We start from the raw sequence: 19,478 nt of genomic DNA, 5'->3' as shown, positions 1-19,478 counted from the left end.
GAGAAACCTGCCTGACCTTAGAGAGAAAGGAAAAGATTTGTCATGCAGCAGGAGGTTTGAATTAAAACCAACAAGACAGAATGAGATGCAGTTTGTAAAACCAAGAAAATCACCAGGGGTGACAGAGAAAAAAAGCCGCAAGCAAAGACTAATGAAATCTCGAGGAATCATACTGCGGTGTGGCAGTTGCAGACGTAAGAAGTACATTCTGCTTTTGTTAAAATATGCAACAAGACAGTGCGATCTTTCTGCATGGAAAAGCAGTGGAAAAGATTCACCTGCATATCAGTGGCTTGCCACAGCGACTGATGAGAAACTGGGGACAATATTTTTTTGTTACAGTTGAAATCTGTGCTTATTGCTTGGATGATGAGTGTTTTGCACTCAGTCAGCCAACTACCTGCCATTTCAAATAGGCACAGGACCAATGCAATGTAATTCCACTTCATTTATACAAAGAAGCGATAAAACATTTTAAACATGCAAAAGTGGAATTAATTAAATCGTTGCTTATAATGGTTACTGTTGTTGTCTTTTGTAGTACAGGCATGACTATTGGCTCAGGGTGTAATTCTAGCTGTGAGCTTCACTGTTACCTTGCCGATTGTATGGACATTAGGAGCTCCTCTGGGCTGAAAGCCGTGTTGGACTATGGGTGATATCAAGCTTGATGATAATGTGACAACCCCATCTCCCTGAGTCAAGTGATAAATGTTAAATGATTGGAAGCCAGTTTCCATGGAGTGTTTATGGGTGTGAGCATGGATACCCTTGGCCTTTGTTAAGGAAGGGTGGGGGAGGAGACTGTCTTTATAGAGCTGACAAATATCATATGGGTTTCTAGGTCAATCATCTGGGAGGAAACAGGAAGGGTGAAAAATTGAAGGAATATCTTAAAAAAATATATATTATAAAACCAGGACCAACAACAGTTTTCCTTTGGAAAAACACCCAAAATACTGGAGGAACTCAGCAGGGCAGGCAACACCGTTGATGTTTTGGGCTGAGACCCTTCATCAGGATGGTGTTTATTCATTTCCATAAAATGCTGCCTAACCTACAGAGCTCCTCCAGCATTTTGCGTGCTCTGCCTTGGATTTCCAGCATCTGCAGATTTTCTTGTGTTTGTGGAACTGTTTTCCTTTAATTATTTGTGAAAAGTTCCTCTGCCTTGATAGCTGATATTTTGTGGATAAAACAGTATGGGCAATTCTCAACAAATTCACCACCAATGGCATCAAATGGCATTTTTCCTCACTTTCCCTTCTTGAATTACAGAACAACATTAACTATTTGCCAGACCTCGGGGACTGTGGCTAGTGAGGATATCAGGATACCGGTCAAGGGTTTAGCAATCTCATCTCGTGCCGCTCTCAATAACCTGGGCATATCCCATCAAGCCCTGGGAACTAATCTACCTTAATGTTTTTTTAAGACTATATCCTTGATGTCACGGTTCTCCCACTGAAGCATTGATCACCTGGCCACGCTCATTACCCAACACCAAGTCCAGTACAGCCCCTCCTCTTGTTGGACTATCTACATATTGATATAAGAAAGCCTCTGGTTTGCAGCTAACACATTCCGTCCGCCTTGTCTAAACCTTTTGCACTAAGGAGGTCCCAGTCGATACTAGGTAAGTTAAAGTCACCCACTACAACAACCTTGTTGCTATTACACCTTTCCTTAATCTGCCTGCATATCTCTTCTTGAATGTTCCAGTACCTATGGTTTGGGGAGGGGTGGGGTGGTGGTCCAGGGGATTCTGCAGCATAATCCCATCACAGTATTTGTACTTTTCTTATCTACATGCAATGAGTGTGGGGAAGTGTTAAATAAACATGAAGTGAAATTTAAGAGGCAAGATTTTGCTCGTATAGCTACAGGCTAAGGACTTTGTGTAGATTGAGCCAAAATTAAATCACTTTCAGAGATGCTTGCCTGAACAGATATGGCAGGAGTCCAACATCAGTTGGCATTTGCCCAATATCTGAGAAAGTTTCTCCCTCAGTTGTCACGTATGGTGAAGCATCTCTGATGTTTAACAAGAGGCAGAGAGAATCCCAAGAACTGGTGCTGAAAAATCTTAATATCTAGCACTCAAATGGCAAATTGTGATTTTGTAATCTAGTATGAAGACCATAAGGCCGTAAGTTAGAGAAGCAGAATTAAGCCATTCTTCCCATTGAGTCTGTTCTGCCATTCCATCATGGCCGACTTATTATCTCTCTCAAACCCATTCTCCCCCTTCCCCCCATAACCTTTGAAACCCTGTCTAATAAAGAACCTATTAACCTCCACTTTGGCCCAATGACTTGGCCTCCACAGCTGTCTGTGGCAATGTATTCCACAGATTCACCATCTTCTGGCTAAAGAAATTCACCCTCATTTCTGTTCTAAAGGAACATCCTTTTAATCTGAGGCTGTACCCTCTAGTCCTAGACTCTCACATTATGGGAAACATCCTCTCCACATCCACTCTATATAGATCTTTCAATATTCAATAAGGTTCAATGAGATTGTGTCCATTACTCTTCGAAACTCCAGTGAGTTCAGGCCCAGAGCCATAAAATGTTCCTTATCAATTAACCTTTTCATTGCCGAGATCATTCTTCTGAACTTCCTTTGGACCCTCTCCAGTGCCAGCACATCCTTTCTTTGATAAAGGGCCCAAAACTACTCACAATACTCCAATAAGAGACTCCTGGACAGGTACATGGAGCTCAGAAAAGTAGAGGCCTATGGGTAACCCTAGGTACTTTCTAAGGTAAAGATGTGTTCGGCACAGCTTTGTGGGCCGAAGGGCCTGTATTGTGCTGTAGGTTTTCTATGTTTCTATAAGAAGTAACAGCAGGAGTAGCCCACTTAGCATTTCAGATCTTCTCCACCATTCAGCAAGAACTTCAATAATTTTCTATCTGAGCCATTTCCCCCATATCATTTGATTCCTTGGTATCCAGGAATCTTTTGACTTCAGTTTCGAATAAATTCAATGATTGACCTTTTGATGGATCATAACAAATCTTATCCACTATTATAAATAGAGGGGGATTATTGATCTGGATAGGAGGAATAATGGGAAGCAGGCAAAGCATTCCGGGTGCTTGGCAGTAAAGACTCCTTGTTCTGCTTCATGCCCGTGTAAAGATCTGTACATAGTACAAAATTGCTTCAGTGGTTATTTGAGGTATTTTCTGCAGGTTAGAGATTATTTTAGCTAAGGATTAGGTTAGAGATCAGTTTAGACTAGGAAGATGAAGGCTGGAAGGAATTACACATTTATTTACATATTTACACATATACATATATGCATACATTTATTTATCTATCTACCTTTCTATTTATTTATTTGTTTGTTTGTTTGTTTATTTATTTAGAGATACAGTGCAAAAGGCCCTTCCTGCCCATCGAGCTGTGTTGCACAGCAACCCACTGGTTTAACTCCTGGCATAATCACAGGACAATTTAAAAAGATCAACTAACCTATTAAGCAGTATGTCTTTGGACTATGGGAGGAAACCTGAGCACGTGGAGAAAACTCACACGCACACAGGAGGATTGTACAGGGGATGTGGGAATTGAACTCCGAACTGTGGCGTTGGGAACTGTAATAGTGTTGCTCTAATGGCTGCACTACCGTGGTGCTCGTACACAAAGAGGAAAGGATGAACAGAATAAGCATGTGACCTTCAAGAGTTCTTTTACATCTTGCATGGTTTTGCATGAATAGCTAGAGAGAATGTTTTTGCTTGTGAGAAGGATCTAAACTAGTGATCAGTAAGATAGTCACCAAAGAAACAAATAGGAAATTCAGAAGAATCTTTCTAATCCAAAGAGTGATAAGAGTGTAATTCATGTGTGAGGAAATAGTATAAATGTTATAGATGGATTAACTATATAAGGAGAGAAGGATTAGAGGATTATAGCAATAGGTTAGATTAGTAAATATGGAAGAAGGCTCAGCAAATGAGAATTGTTGGCATGGACTAATCCACCAAAATAGTCCGTCTCTGCTTTATACGGTTCCTAATTCCTTGCGAAAACTTCTATACACGGGGAACCTTTTTAATGGTAGTCCTGGGGATTTCAAATCTTTCTTTGTAATTTTATGTTTCCCACATTAATGAAGAAGGTTGAAAATGGTGAAAAAATGTAACTTTGGCTGCATGTGGAGTGAGTGAATTCAACCAGGAGGTAATGAATTTAATTTTTACTTCATTCTCAGACCACTGAAGCTGAAATAAATGCTGAGCCTTTGCATATTGCCTCAATACCACGTTCATTTCTCCATTACAAAACATTAAGTTAAATTAGCAGATGATATTTTGTATTTAACTTTTAAATGGGGTCTGCTTCCCTGAAATGAGTAATTTATAATTATGTGTATTATATGTCAATTTAAGCCCAAAGCTGGAATGGAAAAGTCATTACATCAATGTGTAATACATAATCTGAAAACCAAAATTTGTCAGGAGAAAATGTTTCAGGTTATCCATAGTAATGGGGTGTGATGTTTGGGTTGCTGGTAGTGAATTTAGTAATTCATTTAAAACAACTTTGTTTTAAACATTGTCCATTTTTGATCCTGTCATGAACCATATATTTTGATCAAAAGCTTTGGCTTGAACCAACTATGGATATTCATTCAGAACAACAACCTCTAATTATAATGTTTCCTTCAGATCTCCAAAAAGTGGCGAGAAGGATATAACACTGATGAATTATTCAGAGTTCTTCGTTAAGGAATTTGCTTTACGAGATGTGAATCATCCATGCTGATTCAGCTTTGAACACAAAGCATTTCCAGGTGAGAAGGTGTTGCTAATGTGGAGGAGCCATGAGTAGTTTGTAAATAAAAGATTCACTGATGATCATAGAATGTAACAGGGATTTACTGTTTGAAGTAAGAGCAGTTTTTGGAGATTGAATAATGCAACATAGTTTTGTAAATAGTCAGGAGTGAAAGCAGTAGTGAAGGACACCAAATAACCCAGGAAAACTGTTCATCAATTGAAATATCTACTTCAGCACAAAGTACATAAAATATGCATTTATTCTGTTGGTTTATGAACTAATGTTCAAATTTTATGTTCATTGAATAGTATGGACAGTAGTTCATGTAAATTTATTTGGGTTTATTTGAATATTAGGAAATAGAATGCTCTATGCCCATAGAATTATACAGCCCAACCCTTCTATGCTGACCAAGTGATTTCCTGAGCTAGTCCCATTTACAGAGAACAATGAAAATAGAACATAGAAGAGTATATCACAATAAAACGTATTTTGCCCTATAAAGTCTGTGCCAAATACATGAAGACAAGATTGATACTTAATTATATGACACAGGACTCTATCAAGCAATAAAATGAACCTCCATAATTTTAGTCAGGTCTCAAAGATCACAGCTTAACATTTTAAAGCCCAAGTGACATCTAGTTGGAGTTGTAAGTAAGCTAGAAGAAGGTCTGAGGAACCTCAGTCCCAACAGTTGATGTTGGCCAAAGCCCATGACTTTTAATTAAGTAAGGCTCTAGTCAAGTCAAGTCAAGTTTATTGTCATTTTGACCATAAACTGCTGCTACAGTACACAATAAATATGAAAGAACATTCCTCCAGGACCCTGGTGCTATGTGAGACACAAAACTACACTAGACAGCACAAGGCTACACTAGACTACATAAAACAACATAAAAAACTGCACTAGACTACCTACCTGCACAGGACTACATAAAGTGCACAAAACAGTGCAGGCCAGTACAATAATAATATAAACAAGACAATAGGCACAGTAGAGGACAAATTACAATATAATAATAAATGATGTAGACGTCAGTCTGGACTCTGAGTATTGAGGAGGCTGATGGCTTGGGGGAAGAAACTGTTGCACAGTCTGGTCGTGAGAGCCCAAATGCTTTGGTGCCTTTTCCCAGATGGCAGGAGGGAGAAGAGTTTGTGTGAGGGGTTGTTGGGGTCTTTCACAATACTGTTAGCTTTGCGGGTGCAGCGTGTGGTATAAATGTCTGTAATGGTGGGAAGAGAGACTCCGATGATCTTCTCAGCTGATCTCACTATTCACTGCAGGGTCTTGCGATCTGAGATGGTGCAATTCTCGAACCAGGCAGTGATGCAGCTGCTCAGGATGCTCTCGATACGTCTAACCACAAAACAGTTATTTGAAGGCCTCTGTTAAGACCTTTATGGGCCCTCATCTCAAGCTGAGATTGTGGTTAAAATGATGGTGAATGGGAATATGATATAAATACAGTCTGGGAGCAGCAACACTTCCAAGCTGCCTAACTCACTTTCATACTCTGACCATGTTCAGAGCCAGGCCAGTGCTCTTTGTTAATCTGATAATGCAAAAATCTTTTGTGAAAATGCACATCTATCTGCTTCCGTTCACAGCATCTAAAGGTATGTCAGTCAGGTTTTCAAATTAACAATGGAAAGGTCTTTTTATTGATAGATGGCATTTGACAGAGCTCCACGAATACAAAGCCAAACACAGACTATACTAATCTTATCACAAATAATAGAGGGAGTAATATTTAATAAAAGGACATTAACTTACATATTTTGAATGCATCTTTTATTCATAAACTTTTCCTGCAGCGTGTATTTTGAATTTAGAATCTTACTGGGCCACCTCAAACGAGACAGAGGAGTTATTTTATATAGTAACCAGTTGTACAGAATCACGCTCACACTGATTTGCAATGAAATGTTGCACAAACACTACTTCATCAACTACTTTGGAGAAATAGCTTGCCATGACTTTAACCTTATGATTTAGCAACACACTAGCCAGATAGTTTAGTGCATATCCGAAGAACTGTGGCAGTCGTTCTCCAATATTACTGATGTTTCTTTTGACCTGAGTTCGGCTGTTAATATTATTAAGCTTAACTCATTGAATGTAGTGACTTCAATGGGTTTTATTAAAGGCCCACAGGGAAGATGAAATGGTATCCCTTTTTAATAGGTCTACTTAGTTAGATAGAATATACAACCATCTTCAGTTCTTAATTTAATGACCATTCTTTATCCTACCAAGCAACGATATAGATCAGGCATGGCAACACAATCATGAGGCTTTACCTGATGTTGTATAAAGTATGTTAGCTATCAAATGTAGACTTCCCCACTCTATGGGCATGGTTTAGTATGCCTGCTTCATGGTGTAAAGAATTCATTATTTTATGTATAAGATTCATAACTATTACCTCATCTTGTTATGAGTAGACAGGAAATATTCAGTACCTGTGACTCGAAGTCTATCAGCTCCGACTACCACCTCTTCCTCTGCTGCAGAGAACAGCATTCTGCCTGTATTGGAGTGAACTTCAAAATGTTTTCCATGGGCTTGTAGTGTGCTGGGTCCTTGAGCCAAAAGATAAACAATATCAAAATCAAAGAAATACGTGACTCACGAAGATTCCTAAAGGACAAGAAAAAAGTCAATGTCAAATAATCTTGTGTGAAGGCTTCAGCAATGTTATTTATGTATCTTGAAACAAACTCCAAACAATGACAACTTTAACAATAATCATTAAGGCAGGGATATTTGAAATGTATTTGTTCATTTCTTGTATCTAAGATATTTGAAGCAAATGGATAGAACAGTACAAACTTCGCAAGTGAGCAGGAAAGAATTCTTCGGAATAAAGGTTTGAAAAGCTGTTTTATTCAGTCAAAAATACATTTACTTCACCAAATGTCAAAGAATGTTGGATGGAATTTGAGAAACAGTGACACAATGATCCTCAGCAAACATAGAGATAAGGCCTACAAGAAGTCTTATCAAAATATTAAATCTTTTTCAAGTGGCAGTATTGTGTGCAATTTACAACAGCTTTTACAGCTCCAGTTTCTCATAAATATAGAACCTCAGCTACTATTTCTTGTAGTCACTTCAGCTGTTTGTTAATAATCAACTCTGAGAGGCATGGTGTCTGGTTTTTATTTAGTGAGTGTGCCTGTCAGTCTGACATATAAATTAAGGACGGTGAGACGTGGGCTTGACTTTCTTAATCTTCACATTGATTTTGGGGCTCATTGACCATGGTTGGCAAGGTCATCTTCTCATCTAGGAGAAGGAAAACTCTGATCTCAAACCTCTGCTGTGTTGTAGCTTTATTCACTCATGGAGGAGGCTTTGGGAGTAAACCCTGAGGGAAAAATTTGGAGCTGGAGTCCCTAAGGCAGGCCTAGGTTGAGTTCAATGCTGACTGTCAACTCCTACGATGTTGCTGGTGCCAAACTGCATCGGTCTCTGCCATTCCTTTGTGTTCATCAGATGTGTGGAGAGGGGGAGCTTGCTACATGGGCAACAGCTTGCTCTCCATATCGTACTGCCCAGGCTTGTGTAGCTAGACAGCTAGGACACACCATCCATGGTCAGCCCTGACTGATGACGGCCCACACATATACCATGATATTGGACACCCAGAAAACCCAGTAAAAGTCCCCCAGGCTGTTTTAGCAACAACAGTAGTAGAGAGGAAAGGTAGACATCTCATCCCCTCTATAAAGTATTTGGTACATGAAGAAAGGGCAGAAGACAACACTGCATTCTCTTCATCCCATTAATGAATTTATAGTTGTTAGATAGGATGGTCTGACCACTGGGTACAACTGATCAGTCTGCATAAAGTTATGGAAACAACTCCTTCGGCCCCAATTGTCCAAGGCATCTTCCTGTAGGAGCCCTATTTGCTTGCATTTGGCCTATATCCTTCGAGATCCTTCCTGTCCATGTACCTGTTCCAGTACCTTTTATATATTCAGACAGGATGAAGAGATCAATACTCCCCAATGCCATTCGGCTTTACAATTCAACCGCCAGGAGTAAGATATGTTAAAGTGCCGGGGTTAGGACTCAATGTATTTAAGTAAACTACTTAAGAACTTTTTAAAAGCTATTATTAATGCTTTTTGAGAGGGTGATTTTAGATGCATATCATATTTTTACTGAGTTAAGTATTGTATGTAATTAGTTTTGCTACAATAAGTGTATGGGACATTGGAAAAAATGTTGAATTTCCCCATGGGGATGAATAAACTATCTATCTATCTATCTAATTAGATATGGCTATCACCATCTCTGTGAAAAACCTGCCCCTCAGGACCCACTTTATATCTTTTTCCTCTCATTTGAATATGCATTCTACCTTTAGAATTGCCTACTGTGGGAAAAAGACTGTGACAAAAGAACGTACCTACAGCCCTCATGATTTTATAAACCTCAAGCAGGTCAACTCTGAGCGCCTTTCACTCTGGGGAAAAAAAGCAGTCCCAGTTTACTCAAGCCCTACACCATCCATGTGAATCTTTTCTGCACCTCTCTAGCTTAATCACATCCTTCCTGTAATATTTCTGTCAGGTGCTGCACACAATGTTCATCTTTCCCAACAATCTCACCAACATCCTACACAGCTGAAACATTACACTCAACTCTGATCGAGTCAAATGAGTGATACACCCTCTCCTCTACCTTATCTACTTGTGTTGCCACTTTCAGGGAGTTGTATACTTGTCCTCAGGGTCTCCCTGTTGTTCAACTCTCCCCCAGGCTCAATCTTTCACTCTGTATGTCCTGCCCTAGTTTAACTTTCCAAAATGCATCACCTTGCACTTGTCTGAGTTAAATTCCATCTGTCATTCCTTGGCCCATTTTCCTAGTTGATCTAGATTCTGCTGTCCATCACACCATCAATGTTGGTGTCATCTGCAAACTTTCTAATCATGCCACCTACGTTCTCAAATTGTTAACATGGACAAGGAACAACAATGTACTCAGGACCAATCCCTTTGGCCCACCAAATGTAAAAATAGAAACATAGAAACATAGAAAATAGGTGTAGGAGTAGGCCATTCGGCCCTTCGAGCCTGCACTGCCATTCAGTATGATCATGGCTGATCATCCAACTCAAAACCCTGTACCTGCTTTCTCTCCATACCCCCTGATCCCTTTAGCCACAAACGCCATATCTAACTTCCTCTTAAATATAGCCAATGAACCGGCCTCAACTGTTTCCTGTGGCAGAGAATTCCACAGATTCACCACTCTATGTGTGAAGAAGTTTTTCCTCATCTCGGTCCTAAAAGGCTTCTCCTTTATCCTTAAACTGTGACCCGTCGTTCTGGACTTCCCCAACATCGGAAACAATCTTCCTGCATCTAGCCTGTCCAATCCCTTTAGAATTTTATACGTTTCAATAAGATCCCCCCTCAATCTTCTAAATTCCAGTGAGTATAAGCCTAGTCGATCCAGTCTTTCTTCATATGAAAGTCCTGCCATCCCAGGAATCAATCTGGTGAACCTTCTTTGTACTCCCTCTATGGCAAGAATGTCTTTCCTCAGATTAGGGGACCAAAACTGCACACAATATTCTAGGTGCGGTCTCACCAAGGCCTTGTACAACTGCAGTAGAACCTCCCTGCTCCTGTACTCAAATCCTTTTGCTATGAATGCCAACATACCATTTGCCTTTTTCACCGCCTGCTGTACCTGCATGCCCCCCTTCAATGACTGGTGTACAATGACACCCAGGTCTCGTTGCACCTCCCCTTTTCCTAATCGGCCACCATTCAGATAATAATCTGTTTTCCTGTTCTTGCAACCAAAGTGGATAACCTCACATTTATCCACATTAAATGTAGAACGTAAAAAAGAAAAAAGAAATTAAATCCTTCACTACCACCCTCTGTCTACTTACACCAAGTCAATTCTGTATCCGACTGGCTCGCCACCCTAGATCCCATGTGACATGTCCTTCCATATCAGTTCATGTGGTTCTGAATAATTGTTGCATGCCTGATTTCCTAAGAGACAGTAAAATGAAAATGAACCGGCTGAAATAAAGCTGTGGGCTGTTCACAGTAAGCTCTCATGTTTGGATAGATGTGGCTTTTATTGGACATTATTCTCATTCACTCAACCCAATGTCATTTCATTTTTCTTTCGAATTCTTTTATAAAGGATTTATGGAATGGCACTTTAGTGTAGCAATGACATAATGCTATTACATTGCCAGTGAGCTCAGTCCAGTTCTGCTGCTGACTGTAAGGAGTTTGCACATTCTCCTGTGACCATGTGTGTTTCCTCCGGATGCTCCAGTTCCCTCCCACAGACCAAAGAATTGGTTAGTGTGTTAATTAGTCACATTGTGTAATTGAGCAGTAGGAGTTTGTTGAAAGGCATGAATCTCTGAATAAATAACGGCACTTTACAGAGCACCCCATTAATCAGAATGCAGCGATGGTGACGTAGTGCATTCCTGCAAAGTCACCTTTGGTTTTAAAGTCAGCTGATTTACTAAACTCATTCTCATATTCACGGTTGATAATATTACGGAGCAGGCAATGTACAATGGAAGTGGAAGTTCCTCCTGCCAGCATGGAGCCCCTATTCCACAGCCCCTTGACAATTTGCTGACCCTACAGGAGCCATCTGTCTCCGTCCACATTGGCCTGTTGGCCAGATATCCTGGCCCGGTCCACTGATGTCCCACGTCCTTCGTTGTTATCCGATTGTGGAGTCAAGACTTAAGCCTCCAGCCTGTCCATTAATTTCCCTGCGTCCCTTTACCCAGAACCCTAACCTGACCCCAAAACATCCCCATAAACCCCAAAACACACCAAAAAAACAATAAAAAAAATATCAAATATTGTGCTCAAGGTGTCAGGCATAGGTGAGCCAAACTTACACAGCATGAAGCTGTGCCATTGCAAAACCCAACAGTCAGAGCCAGGAATGAGGCTGGGACAAGTTAGGATCATAGTTAGGAAAGGGAGTCAGGTCAAGGGTTAGAAGCAAGTAAATGAGAAGTTAGGATTCTGTGACTGACATTTGAAAGGTTATGTAGGGGACAGCCTGAAGTTATCCAGCACAGAAACAGGCCTTTTGGCCTACCATTTCCATGTTGACCTCCAATTAACCATCTACTTTAATCCCATTTACAAACACTCAGTCTGAGTTTTCCGTATCTTAACAATTTAAACGCTTGTCTAGATATTTCTTAAACGTTGTGAGTTGGCCTGCTCCAGGATCCACTTAGGAGTGTATTCTAGATTCCAACCACTACCTCAGTCAAAAATTCTTCATTAAATCGCCTCTAAACCCCTTCTCACTTTACCATAAACCTATAACCTAGTGGTCGCCAACCCTCGATCACGATTGACTAGTCGATCTTTGAGACTTTCCTAGTAGATCCCGAAAAAAAAAGAAAACTAAATACACAAATACTGTTGAGAGATTGTTTCCGGGTTGTGGGGTTTTAGTTCTGTTCTTTCTGCCCAGTGCGCACGTGTGTAGCTCCCCCGCACTACACAGTGTAATTCACTGGTCCCCAGCCACCAGGCCACGAGGAAACGATATGAGTCAGCTGCTAGTTTCCTCAGTCCCTGTCACGCTCACTGTTGAACTTGAATGCACGCGAGGTCATTACCCAAGTGCGTCAGGGATCACTGGTTGGCTTTGGGTAACTGGCCGGCGGAAAATGCCGTTGCTGCCGTCCTGGAGCACGGACAGATGGGCACCACCTCTAAACCTGTTTACCACACTGAATGTTCGTGGGGAACCCAGTGCTAAAATATTTGCAGACGACCTAATTCGGGCTCAGGGTTTCAGAAGCAGCAGGGCAGCTACCTCGCTGCGATCTACTGAAACAAACTTTTGTCTGCCGATAGATCCTACAAGGGGGGCAGGAACGCGCCCTGTCGCACTCCTCGCTCGGTCGGTCAATCTCTCCAGACTGCGACCGCCGTGGTCCCGGTATGGGGACAGCCGCATCTGGCCAAGGCGTCTGGCGGCGGACAGGCGGGAGGCTGAAGTTAGGGCCTGGAGGCTGTCTAATGTGGCAATGAAGCCCTCAAAGCTGCTTCGGTACCCTGAGTCCAAGCACCCTGCCCTTAAAGACAAACCCACTGAGTTTTTTCAGTGGAAAAAAATGTGAGCAAGCAGGACAGCAGCTGAGAGCCACGAAAACTAAATTGCGGAATAGACTGGACATAAGGAACCTGCTTCGAGTATCGCTGTATTCCTGTCGTGTTTAACGCCGCACCCCCTACCCCCCCCCGTCAGCCGGTCTTCAAGAATATCGTCAATATTAAACCGGTCCGCGGTGCAAAAAAATGTGTGGTGACCCCCGGTGGTCATACATTATTTCTACTTCCGGGTTGCGGGGTTTTACTTCCGGTCTTTTCTGCCCGGTGCGCATGCGTGTAACTAATCGATTTGGAGTCGATCTTGCCTTTCACTAAGGCTGAGGTAGGGGATCTTGAGCTTAAAAAGGTTGGTGACCACTAGTATAGCCTTTAATTTTAGGCACCACTGGGAAATTGTAATTGGGAAAAACTTCAACTGCTTGTCCTCTCTAAGCCATTCCTACTGTTGTACACCTCAGTCAGGTCCCCCCCTCAGCCTCCTCTGTTACATAAAAAGTAGAGTTTATCTAATGGCACTTCAATAGGGAAACATTCCATCCCAGACAACATCCTGGTGAATCTCCTCTGCACCTCTCCATGCATTTAGTCATTTAAGTAAAGCCATTGTAAAATTACACCAAACTCTCTTTTGTTTTGTTATGATCGTTAGCCAAAAACCCTTTTAGAATCAGGTTGCATCAGGTTATAAGATGTCAGTATAGACCAGCTTTGGTATGGTATTGAGTCATAGAAATACAATACAGAAAAAGCCCTTCAGCCAACCCAGCATATGCTGCCTATCCATACTAATAGCATTTACTAGTAATTGGCTCATAGCCTTGATGACTCAAGTGCTTGTATAGATGCTTTTTAAATTGTATCTGAAGCTATAAATCAACTTCTTAAACTTAAAGGATGGTAAGTCTTCTTGCATTGCAAAATAGGTCCAGTCATGTGGACAGTACGCCAATGCCTCTACTTCCTCAAGGGGTAAGGAAATTCAAACCCTTGTTAGATTTTACAGATGCACCACAGAAAGCATTCTGTCCAAATATGTCACAACTTGGTATAATTACTACTCTATCAAAGACCACAAGAACTTGCAGAGAGTTGTGAATGCAGCTCAATCCATCATGAAAAATACTCTCCCCTTCTTAGATTCCATCTCTGTTTGGGAAAAACAGCCAATGTAATTTAGAGCTTCTCCCACCCTGGTCGTTCTCTCTTTCAACAATTCCCATTGGGCAGATAATACAATTCCTATTCCTGTATTTCACAAGTACTTGCTATCACACCATTGAACTACCAGGTCCTTTGAGTGGAGCTAATTAACAAAATAAATAGAAATCTGGAGCTCAGGTAAACAGAATTATTGTTTTTCGATCAGATTTGCCTGAAGCAAATAATAGAATACATAGCTTTTGAAGACTGTGCACAAAGGTTTACTGTATAGATGGATAGTCTGCGATGTCTTATGCTGTTCTCATTGATTTTGTAAGACCTCTGCGTTGTCCCAGTACAGACTGGGAGCTCCTCAGAACCACTCTGGACGGCCTTTCTTTACTTTGAGCAGTCATAAACCAGATTCCTAGGAGCCAGTGGGAACATTGTACTTCTTCAAAGAAGAAAGATGTAATGCAAGACTTTCCATGCCGGTGGACCCTGGTTTGGATAGAAGAGCCACAGTGTGTAGATGTGGGGTGGGAAAGCTTAAATGTTAAGGTCATTGATGGGTTTGGATGATTGTCATGAGTTTTCCAGGAGCTGGGACTGGTGTAGAGGTGGGAAACATAAAGGAGAGCAGGCAAATAAATACATTAAAAGGGACTAACTTGAGATGGGTTCCCTGTGCAGGGTCCAGTCCTGTAGACCAATACCCCAACAGTGCATTGCCTTAATCCATAAGACCATAAGACATCGGAGCAAAATTCAATCATTCAGCCCATCGAGTCTGTTCTGGAATTCCACCATGGCTGATCTACCATTCCTTACCAACACCATTTTCCTGCCTTCTTCCCATAATCTTGGATACCCATAGTAATCGAGAACCTAACTGCTTCCACTTTAAGTATACCCATTGAGGGGCTCCACAATCCTCCATGGCAATGAATTCCACAGATTCACTACCAACTGGCTAAAGCAATTCCTCTGCATCACTGGTCCTAGATCCCTCCACTACTGGAACCATCTTCTCCATGTCCACTATATCCAGGCCTATCAATATTCAGAGGGTTTCAATAAGATTCCCCCTCATCCTTCTAAACCCCAGTGAGTACATGTTAAAGTACAAGGAGCTCCATCAAGTACTTTAATTGTTTCATCTCCAGGATCATTCTCATAAACCTCTTCTGGACCCTCTCCAATGTCAGTGGACACTTCCTTAGATATGGAATCCAAAACTGCTCATAATAATCCAAGTTTGGTCTGACCAATGCCTTATAAAGTCTCACCATTACTTCCTTGATTTTATATTCCAGCCCTCATGAAATGAATGCCAACATTGCATTTGCCTTCCTCACTATTGATATAACCTGCAAATTGACCTTCAGGGAATTTTGCACTAAAACTCCCAAGTCCTTTGCATCTCCAATTTCTGAATTCTCTCCCCACTTTAAAAAAGTGTATGACCATACAGTTCCCAGTACTGCTTTTCATCTACCACTTCTTTTCCCATCCTTCCAACCTGTCCAAGGCTTAATGCAGACTCCCTCCTTCCTGAGAACTACCTTCCCTTCCAACTATCTTTGTATTCATCTGAAGACATGGGTACAAGCCATCAATTCCATCATCCAGATCATTAACAAACAACATGAAAATTAATGGACCAACACCAATCCCTGTGGAACACTACTAGCAACCAGCAGCCAGCCAGAAAAGGCCCCCTTTATTCCCACTTTGCCTTCTGCCAGTCAGCCAATCTTCTGTCCATGCTAATACCTTTCCTGTAACATCATGAGGTCCTATCTTGTTTAGCAGCATCTGATGCCTCACTTTGTCAAAGGCCTTCTGAAAACCCATATAAAACACATCCACTGAATCTTCTTTGTCTATGCTGCTTGTTACTTCCTGAAATAATCCCAAAAAAATTTGCCAAGCAAGAATCCCCTTATGGACTTTACATGCTAGTTTTAAAAAGTGAGCAGGGCCTGACAGGACCTGTTTGTGGAGTGAGAGATTGCGAATAGAGTTGGAGAAAGTTATTTGTGGACTTTACGCAAATAAGCTAGCGGGGCCTGTCAAGAATGTGAGTATCTCTTTCACCAATCAACCTCCCAGCTTTTTACTTCATCCCTCCCCCCACCTGGTTTCACCTATCACTTTGTGTTTCTCTTCCCCCCACCCCCATCTTTTAAAACTACTCCTCATCTTTTTTTCTCCAGTTCTACCAAAGTGTCTTTGCCCGAAATGTCAACTGTACTTTTTTCCCATAGATGCTGCCTGGCCTGCTGAGTTCCTCCAGCATTTTGTGTGTGGGACCTGTTAGGAGTTGCCTGCAGAGTGGGAGATTATGTGGGTTATTAGTAATTTAGCAAGGACCAACAAAAGCAAATTTGGTTTAGGTGGAGCAGTCATTGTGGGAGTGGCTTTTGTGAGAGAAGATCAGGGTTAGAGCATGAGGCTTTGGCGAGAACAGGCAGAGGCTAAGGGTGCTGAGTCACTTGGAATCATTTATTTAATTGTAGAACATAACTTAAGAAGTTAGAGCCAAAGGTATCAGCTAGGTTAGAAGAGGTGGGCAGGATAGTAGTTAAGGCAGTGGAATACTGCTTCTCTAAGCTGTGGGATTACAGAGTACTGAGAAGTCTCCATGACAACCACATCTGTGGGAAATAAACCCAACTTCAGCTCCTGATTGACAAAGTCAAGGAACTGAGCTGGAGCTGGATGGACTTAGGTCCATCCAGGAGGCTGAAAATGTCACAGGTGGAAGTTTTATGGAGGTTGTCACACCCAGAGTGTAAGCTTCATGGTGACCACCAGGTGAGGTAAGGGAAGTAAACAGTCAGACAGCCACGTGGCCCTGTGGCCATTCTCCTCAGCAACACGTATATTCCTGTGGACACTACTGGGGGGCTGGGGTCACTCAAGAAGCGAATTAGGAAAGCCTTATTAGGAAGTAGGAGGGGTCATGAAAAGTCCTTGGCAAGTTGGGTTAAAGAGAACCCTAAGGCATTCTATACAAACATCTAGAGCAAGAGGATAACTTGGAAGAGAGCAGGACCTCTCAGGGATAAAGGGGAGAACATTTGCTTGAATGCTGCGGATGTGGGTGAGGTCCTTAATGAATATTTTGTGTCAGTATTTACCAAGGAGAAGGAAGTGGAGGATAGGGAGATCATTGCCCAGAATATTCATTTGTTCGGGCATTTCAATGTAAAGGAGGAGGCAGTGTTGGATCTCTTAAAGAGCATTAAGGTGGATAAGACTTCAGGTTATTGAGAGAGGCAATAGAAGTGATTGCTGTGATGTTGACCAATATCTTTGTGTTCTCTCTAGCCATAGGCGAGGTCCCAGAGGACTGGTGAGTAGCTAATGTTATTCCATTGCTCAGAAAGGGAACCTGGTGGGTCTCATGTCAGTGGTAGGAAAGTTCCTGGAGAGAATTATTAGGGATAGAGTTTATGGGATTTTGGAAAACCATGGCCCAATTTGGAAGAGCCAGCACAGCTCTGTGCGGGGCAAGTTGTGTCTTATGAACTTGTTTGAGTTTTTTGAGGAGGTGACAATGTGATTGATGAAGGTAGAGCTGTAGGTGTTGCCAACAGGGATTTCAGTAAGGGGTTTGACGAGGTCCCTCTTGGGAGATGCTTACAGTGTTGATGAGAAGAGGGATCTTTGGGCCCAGGTTCATAGCTTCTTGAAAGTGGCTACACAGGCTGTTCGAGTGGTTAGGAAGGTGTATGACATGCTTGCCTTTACTAGTTGAGGCATTGAGTTCAAAAGTCATGGGCAGCTTTATATGTTACAGCTTTATAAAACTCTAGTTAGGCTGCATCTGGAGTATTGCGTACAGTTCTGTCTACCCCGTTATAGGAAGGATGCCTAGGCCTTGGAAAGGATGTAGAAGGGGTTTACCAGGATGCTGTCTGGATTAGAGACATCTCATGTGCTACAACGAGATGTTGGACAAACTTGGGTTGTTTTCTCTGGAGCGTCAGAGGCTGTCTGGAGATCTGATAGAGGTTTATAAAATTACGACAGGCCTAGATAGAGTAGACAGACAGAGCTGAAATGTCCACTACCAGAAGGCATGCATTTAAAGTGAGGGATAAGTTCAAAGGAGATGTGAGAGGCAAGTTTATTTTAAAAAGACAGTGGTGGATACCTGCCTGGTGTGGTGGTAGAGGGACTTTTGAGAGATGTTTAGATCGGCACATGAATGTGAGTACACTGGAAGGATATGGACATTTTATAGGCAGAAAAGATTAGTTCGGTTAACCATTTGATTAATAACTTAATTGGTTGGCACAACCTTGTGGGCTAAAGGGCCTATTCTAGGCAGTACAGTTCTATGAAACCTGCTGATTTTGGCCTATTTTATCATGTGCTTTCAAGTAATTTCATTCTTAATATTGTACTCTAAACTCTTACCAACTACTAAAGTCAGGCCATCCGGCCTATAGTTTCCTATCTCTTGCTTTCTTCCCGTCATAAAGAGTGGAGTGACATTTGCGATTTTTTTAGTCCTGAGGAAGAATTCCAGAGCCTAGTGAATTTTGAAAGATCACTATTAATGCCTCCACAGTCTCTTCGGCTATCCCTTTCAGAATTCTGGGATATAGTCCATCTGGTCTAGGTGAATTATCTACTTTCAGACCTTTCAGTTTCCCAAGCACCTTCTCCTTAGTAATGGTGACTACACTCACTTCTGCCCCCTGACACCCTTGAATTTCTGGCATACTGCTTGTGTCTTCCACAGCAATGACAACACAAAATACTTATTTAGTTTATCCGCCATTCCTTTTTCCTTTATTACTACTTCTTCAACATCATTTTCCAAAGGTCTAATGTCCACACTTGCCTTTCTGATGCACAGCAAATGACTTCATTATATGTACACTGAACAAGGAAGATGGCTGATTCAAGTACATATGATTCATTTCTGGAATGGCACAATCTGATGCAAAGACCATAACAAACATGTTCCCCTCTGGGAAAAATTTATTGTCATCTGCATTGTGTTGATAAAAACCAAGCTGTACAATGGAATATCTGAGTAACTGCGTATTGTAAAATTAAATAATTTTCACAGTGAAAAAAATTAATATATAAACTATAAAGTAGGCCATCAAATATGTGCTGTGCTTATATTTGCACTGATGGAATTTTAAATAAGTTCATTTGAACTATGTGCTCCATTTCATTGAAATCACTTACACAAAAGTTCAATTATTGGCGATGAAGTACTTAGAATATTTTATTCAATGGAAATGTGTTCACAAATGGAAATTTAATGTTTTGAAATAACCTATAAATAAAGTGCATATGAAAATTGTGAAAACAAACAATCTTCTCTGTATATAGATGCTGAATAAACCACATAATTA

General features: G+C 41.3%; 1 protein-coding gene and 1 long non-coding RNA gene across 7 annotated transcripts in view; one reads left to right on the top strand and one right to left on the bottom strand.

Annotated features, from left to right (window-relative positions):
* Positions 1 to 19,478, bottom strand: part of sgcg (sarcoglycan, gamma) — a 596,108-nt gene that overhangs the window by 121,730 nt on the left and 454,900 nt on the right. For all 6 annotated transcript variants that reach the window (XM_073043720.1, XM_073043716.1, XM_073043715.1 and 3 more), the window contains one exon: positions 7,264 to 7,383. In XM_073043720.1, coding sequence (XP_072899821.1) covers positions 7,264 to 7,383 — 120 coding nt within the window. The remainder of the gene's footprint in view (positions 1 to 7,263; positions 7,384 to 19,478) is intronic.
* Positions 1 to 19,478, top strand: part of LOC140726838 (uncharacterized) — a 33,849-nt gene that overhangs the window by 326 nt on the left and 14,045 nt on the right. Inside the window, exon 2 of the long non-coding RNA XR_012098737.1 lies at positions 4,683 to 4,807. This is a non-coding gene — a long non-coding RNA (uncharacterized lncRNA). The remainder of the gene's footprint in view (positions 1 to 4,682; positions 4,808 to 19,478) is intronic.

Source organism: Hemitrygon akajei, chromosome 4 (assembly GCF_048418815.1).
Source record: "Hemitrygon akajei chromosome 4, sHemAka1.3, whole genome shotgun sequence".
Taxonomy (NCBI): Eukaryota; Metazoa; Chordata; class Chondrichthyes; order Myliobatiformes; family Dasyatidae; genus Hemitrygon; species Hemitrygon akajei.
The sequence above is the reverse complement of the archived record's forward strand: the minus strand, read 5'-3'. Positions and strand labels throughout refer to the sequence as shown.